We start from the raw sequence: 6553 nt of genomic DNA, 5'->3' as shown, positions 1-6553 counted from the left end.
TATTTGTGTGTGTGTGTGTGGGTGTGAAAATTTTGTATTTATTCTGTATTATATTATATGGGTTGTGCAGAGTATTATCTTGAATCATAAATTTTAGAAATAACAACTTATTTTACCTTATTCGAAAGAATTTAATTTTACAAATTTATTTTTGTTAGTTAGAAGTCATGTTCTCTTTTCTCATAATCTCCAAATATTTATATAAAAATTACTTATCACAAAAAAAAAAAAATTATATACAATACAACTAATTTGTATGCATATGATCACTGGTTTGTTAAGGATGATTCTCAGTTTTTCAATTTAAATAGCAAAAGATTGCTTTCATAGACAAAAGACAAAGGCAAAATAAACATTAGAAGAAAATTAGGATGGACATAAACCTTACCATCCTAAGATATTCTATCACAAAAGTTTCGACTCAACTTTTCACATTTCACACATTATTTATAGGTTGTATGTATGACTCAAGGAATGTAAAAGAAACAAATCACAAAATCATATAATTTCTACAGAAATCTTGAACAACGCAACGCTTCCGCTTCCATAGCCACGAAGATTTTCTTCCAACCGGAACAGGCCGAGGTCGTGGAAGAATGGTTACACTTGAATGCAAAAGACAATGATCTCGAGAACTGTTGCCCTTTCGCGAAATGTTCATTTACCGATTCGAATAATGGATGATACACAAACAACAGGATATGAAATATGGGGATACAAGTTACTTCTTAGAAGTAGTAAAAATGAATATCATAAAAGAAAACGGAAAATAGCTATAGCTGTTAGCACTGGCGGCCTGAACGGCAGGCGAGGGCACCAGCACCATATGTAATAGATCCAACCATGGAGGAAGATTTAGCCCCTAAGCTTGAAGCCCTAGCATAGCTGGCATGAGCTCCAGCCCCAGCTCCAGAGGGTGTAAAAAAAGCTCCATTGAGCAGAAGGTCACCCTCCGATCTCCAGTTCCATCCCTTCCATCTACCCTCGGGTGTGTCGACCCGTTTTGTTACCTGAAAATAATGATCGAGCAGATGAGTTTCTTTACTAAGCTCGGTTTGTTTAATTTGTAACATCAGAACAGTTTTTGTACCTCTTTCGCAAAAGGGTTGACCGGGGCGAGGTATCGGTTCCCCTGGCTGTTGATGGTAGGATTTGCACTTCCGCCGATGGCGTACATTTCCCAATGAGTGTAGTCATTGTTCACCACATGGAAGTATCCATGTCTGCACCTGAAGTTTTAATAAATTTCAAGAAATTTGAGGGATCATATGCCTGCACAAGTCATAATTCTCGACTCTCTATGGTTTTTTTCCAATTAATTATGTGTTAACCTTATTCTTTTTTTTAGATCTACCTGAATATTAAAACTTCTGATGAAGCATTGCTCTCCAGTGAGTCGTAAAACAAGGCTACTCACACGAAAGAATTCGAGTATAAATTTACCTAGGCATTCTCTGGATAAGGCCTTCCCCGAAATGATTGTACGCGATCGTTGCCTGCATTTGCTTGTCTCTCATATAAGAATCACTATGACCCAACAAGATCACCTGTTTCAGCGGCATAAAACAAATGTCTCGTTTAGTACCAAAAAACAGAAGCAAATGTATATCAAGGCAACAGACAATACATATACCTCATTATGGTGGGTGAAATAGTTGTTCGAAATGGTAATAGAAGTGGATCCCATAACAGCATCAACGAGCCCGTCAGCGCAGTTGGAGAGCGAATTGTGATCAACCCAGATGTGACTGGAGCCAAAGATTGAAATCGCATCGCCATCCGCCATAGTCCTCCATCCATAATGCGAAGGGGAGCTCCTCACCATGGCGTTCCCAGTCGGCCTACAGTCGTGGATATGGAGGCCGTGGATGATGACATTCGTGACAAACTGGATTGTAATACACCCTCCATTTGCAATATGCACGTTTACCCCACGACCATCGATCGTCTTGAAACTATTCATGATGAGTTCTTGCTTCAATGTTATGACCATGTCGCGCTTGAATATGATCCACAGAGGCTCATCCTGTATAACAGCATGGCGTAGAGTGCCTGGTCTAGGGTTTACGGGGTTATCATCACCAGGGTCTGTTACCACATAGAATTCTCCATCACGACCACCTATCGCATTTCGCCCAAAACCGATCCCACAGTCCGCGAGTCGCTTGCGGTTCAACTGCCACTTGTTGTCGCAACGCCAGCAGTCATCGATGGGGTTGCCCGTCACGCATGAGAAATATCCTAGTTTCCTCCTTATTGTACTGTTATGTGTGGCCCTAACACATTCAAAATATTTCACTCAATATTTTCTTTCCCCTTCACTCCAAAATATTTTTAAATGTCTATCAATTTCTCCACGGATTTATTACAATCGGCTGATATGATAGAAACATTGGGCAATCGAAATCTCTCAACAAAAATAAATCTATACTCTTTATTAATCTTAAGGCCTTTAAAAACTTCAATGAAGCACCAAAATGTCGAGATGGTGCCGAAATTTTTTTACATATTCAACACCACGTCGACAATTTGATTAAAATAGCCCAAAATTAAATTCCAATGCTTTAAAACTAAAATTTGACGAGATAGTGAATTACAACCCAAAATGAGACGAGTCAAACTATAAAATTCACCTTATATATTATTAGTTTTTTCTGATGGAAGGTTATAATTAGATCTCGAACCCAAAACCTTATCTCACGTTTAAAACTTTGATGTCAGACAAATCATCGTTTTTATATTAGACAAAAACTTATGTGAGACGGTCTCACGGGTCGTATTTTGTGAGACGGATATCTTATTTAGATCATCTATGAAAATGTATTACTTTTTATGCTAAGAGTATTACTTTTTATTATGAATATCGGTAGGATTGACCCGTCTCACAGATAAAGATTCGTGATACCGTCTCACAAGATATCTACTCTTTATATTATTAGTTTACCAAAGAAGACAGGAGTAAGATTGGAGGCACTTGATTTGTCATGGATTAGGCATACATGGATGATGCAATCACATGACCATACCTACATCTCATGCATGACAGCATGTCATGATAACCACACTTTCCCACCAATCACAACTTAAAGCTTTCACATTCCTTTGCTAACTTTTTGTTGGATCACACACATGATAGAATCAAATAAAAAGCTAAAATAATGGTCACATTAATATCTTATTATTATTTTTTAATTTTATTTTTGGTAGAGATTTCCATTTATGATCCAACATTAGTTAATTTATAATAAGTATAGTAGACTCCATATTTTGAACAAGAAGGGAAATGGGTTGAGAAAGGGTAAAGTTAAATATTTCAGAAAATTATATAAAAATTTTTAAGAATTTCAACTCGTTGATTACATATCCTAGCTCCTCCTCTGATTTTACATCGCGTGTTATAAAAATATCGATAATTTGATTGAAATATATTTTCGATTTCGAACCTAGCTAGTCTATATTATTTATTGAGAATTTTTCTAAAAAAATTATCCTAATCAAATTATAAAAGTTTATAACCCTAAAAAAATATAAATAAATATTAAATTAAATATACGAAAAATATATATTGTAAAACGCGTACCAATTTAGAACACATATATATACACAAAATTGTGAAAAAAAAAATATTATTATTATTATTATTATTAAATAGCGCAAAACACGGATCTAAGTTGATAGGCATGTGCATTAACTCGACAATGGAACGTATACGGGACCTTACAATGACCCGCATGATTCAATTGTCATTAATATGACAGAAATAATGTTATTTATTTTAATTTCAATATATTTTTATTATATGATTAAGAAAATACTGGAAACAATTATAAGATATACTGTGTGATGTCAGTAATATATTTTTATTTTATGTAAGTAACATGAACCCCAAATTTAACACGTGTCAGATCAATTATAAATCATCAGCGAAAATTTTAATTTTTTTTTATTAAGTTTGGTATGCAAATAAATGCACAAAATGGGGAAATTCAAGAATTCTTTAAATAAGTAAAAGTACCCCACATTTCAACAGATCTCGCAACTTCTTCTGGGTCATCCATTGCATGTTCATTCAATGCTTCCTCATCCAAACTGAAAAATCCGTATTCAAGTAGAATTTCAGAAATAGTATAGCAAAACATATCGAAAATAGGCAGATAATGTACCAGAGGGCATAACCCCATTCACTAGAGATTCAAAAGGCCAAGAATTTTCGATATGACGAAGAAAAACACTCCGGAAATAACATAGACAAAGCCGAAAAAACGATATACGCAAAATCTGTTATCGCGACAATGCTCGTGCATTACATGCGCGAGCAATCGATAGCGCGCAACTCAGAAAATTCTTCACCATTTGTCACAATACCTACCATAAGTGGCGGATCAGCGGCGGAGTCAGGAATCCGATTCTAAATGAGTTTTTTTTTGTGAAAATAATTGGTTTACTTTTTGATTTTAAACAATTTAATTTAAAAGGATGAGAGAGTTGAGGTGAGCTAATTATTTACTATAGCATGATTTATTTTAATTTGGAAGATATAAAAATTTATTTTTCTTTAAAAAATTCAATTAATCAGAAAAGCACCTCCGAAATAAATGTGGGAAGGTGGTGTTTGTAATTTCACATGGGGGTGTCTACAAAAGAACACACATCACATATAGGGAGGTGGGCCCGGATCACTCATGTGGAGTGATCCGGGCCGTTCGTTGCCCGTGCAGGCAGTGCCTGCACGGGTAGGTTGAAACAAACCCACAAGGGAGGGGCTGATTGCCCATATATATATCGATGACCGATAGATACAATCTTCCCAACTGTTGAAAACTAATGACTTCTTTTGGACATTATCCATGTGAATTTCGAATGTACCCATACCCTTTTTACCATGAATAGATACAATTTCAGGTAGTATCAATAATATTTTGAAGTTGAAATATGAACTAACCGATCTCATGTAAGGACGTTACCGTGAGTTTAAAATTTGGTCGAAGAATTCTAAATAATATTTCAAATTTGTGATATAAAAACATAGAATTTAAAAAGACTTTCGATTTTACCAGATTGGATCATCTGCTGTGTCAAGTGCTGAGTTGATCATTTTGTGATCTTATATATAGAATGTAAAATAAATTTAAAATTTGAAGATGAAATGAGATATCGGCCGATCATCTTGTGTAAGAAATGTAATGTATGTTTTTAACACAACAGAGGATCCAAATCTCGATTTTACGAAGGGGATTTCGCACGATGGTTGTGCGATCGCAATTTCCCATTACTAGCATCAAGGGTGTTTCGGTATTTAAATTAATGCGTCAAATGTGAATTTATCAGCACCAACGCAATAAACGGTTTAGATTTGACGTGACGTCGCGTCTCAACGGCCAGGATTGACTTGGTCAAACAGAAGAACAATAATTCAACGAGATCCAACGAGTGAAGTTCGATGTGTGTGAAAGACAGAAACCTCGACGGTGGAGATTTTAAGATAATTTACTGACCTTGCCGCCATTGTTGAGGCTGTGGAGCTCTGCAGCTCCCCGTTTTCCTCAGAACTGCACTCATAAATGTAAATTCAAGCATTTCAGAGAAAATGCAGGTAACTTCTTAACTTAATCCGATGAAAAATCCGTGAAATTTAAACAAAATCGCTCAAATAAAAAACCACATAAATGTGACATAATTTCGCGGAATTCCGGTGGGAATTTGGAGAAGTCGAGAAAAATAATATACTTCTTGCGAAAACATACCTCAATATCGGGACACTAGCCATAGCTCCGGCGAGTAACCCGAGCAGAAGTAAAGAACACACGCATCTCCTGGAAGACCACATTGCTGAAACGACACCGTTTATGTTGCTGTGTGTGTGTGTGTGTTAACTGTGTGAATGGAGCAGAGATGCGGGGAGGAGGAAGATGAAGAGCGACGCCAATGTTAACGGCTCCAACGCTTTTATAGACTGCGAGTGAGGCTCGGCAGACGTTAGATTTAACGGCCGTTACGTAACTGTCGAGTACATTTATTATCCGTCGGTTAACAGTATTTCCATCAGGAAATATTGGCAAATACCAACATTTTGTAAATAGAGGATTTCTAAGCTGTACGCACATTTACTTTATACTGGATATTATGCACATGCGACGTGTGTACAGTGTAATTTGATAATTTATGAAGTGACTAAATTGATATTTGAATTTTTGAAATAAAAAAATAAAAATAAAAGTGTGTTGAAATTTTAAAAAACAACAAAATAACAAAAACAAAAGTGTAATATTAGAATCATATAAGGATAAAATTGGAAGAAAAAATTGGTGTCGTCCTAGGTAGTTACTATCATGTGCTCAACCTTAATATAATAGAATAGATGTACGGATATTAATATGTTTGATATATAAAAAAATTAATAGATTTTTTGTGAGATGGTCTCACGAGTATTTTTTTGTGAGGCAGATCAACTAAGTCATGTTTACAATAAAAAGTTAATGTTTTTGGTATGAGAAGTAATTTTTTTCGTGATCTAAAAAAGATATATGTTTCACGAAATTGACCTGTAAAATGG

General features: G+C 35.5%; 1 protein-coding gene across 2 annotated transcripts; it reads right to left on the bottom strand.

The window, feature by feature from the left end:
- Positions 1–340: 340 nt before the first annotated feature.
- Positions 341–5961, bottom strand: LOC142547652 (putative pectate lyase 8). Of its 2 annotated transcripts, XM_075656035.1 has the most exons (7): positions 5745–5960; positions 5496–5549; positions 4021–4089; positions 1634–2276; positions 1444–1547; positions 1091–1229; positions 341–1010 (listed from the first exon to the last, which is right to left on the bottom strand). In XM_075656035.1, exons 1-7 carry the CDS (start codon positions 5825–5827, stop codon positions 783–785), a joined length of 1320 nt encoding a protein of 439 aa, XP_075512150.1. In that variant the 5' UTR covers positions 5828–5960; the 3' UTR covers positions 341–782. The 2 variants fall into 2 exon arrangements, with proteins under 2 accessions (XP_075512150.1, XP_075512151.1); XM_075656036.1 differs by lacking the exon at positions 4021–4089 and having other exon boundaries at positions 5745–5961.
- Positions 5962–6553: the final 592 nt, after the last annotated feature.

Source organism: Primulina tabacum, chromosome 5 (assembly GCF_025594145.1).
Source record: "Primulina tabacum isolate GXHZ01 chromosome 5, ASM2559414v2, whole genome shotgun sequence".
Lineage (NCBI taxonomy): Eukaryota > Viridiplantae > Streptophyta > Magnoliopsida > Lamiales > Gesneriaceae > Primulina > Primulina tabacum.
The sequence above is the reverse complement of the archived record's forward strand: the minus strand, read 5'-3'. Positions and strand labels throughout refer to the sequence as shown.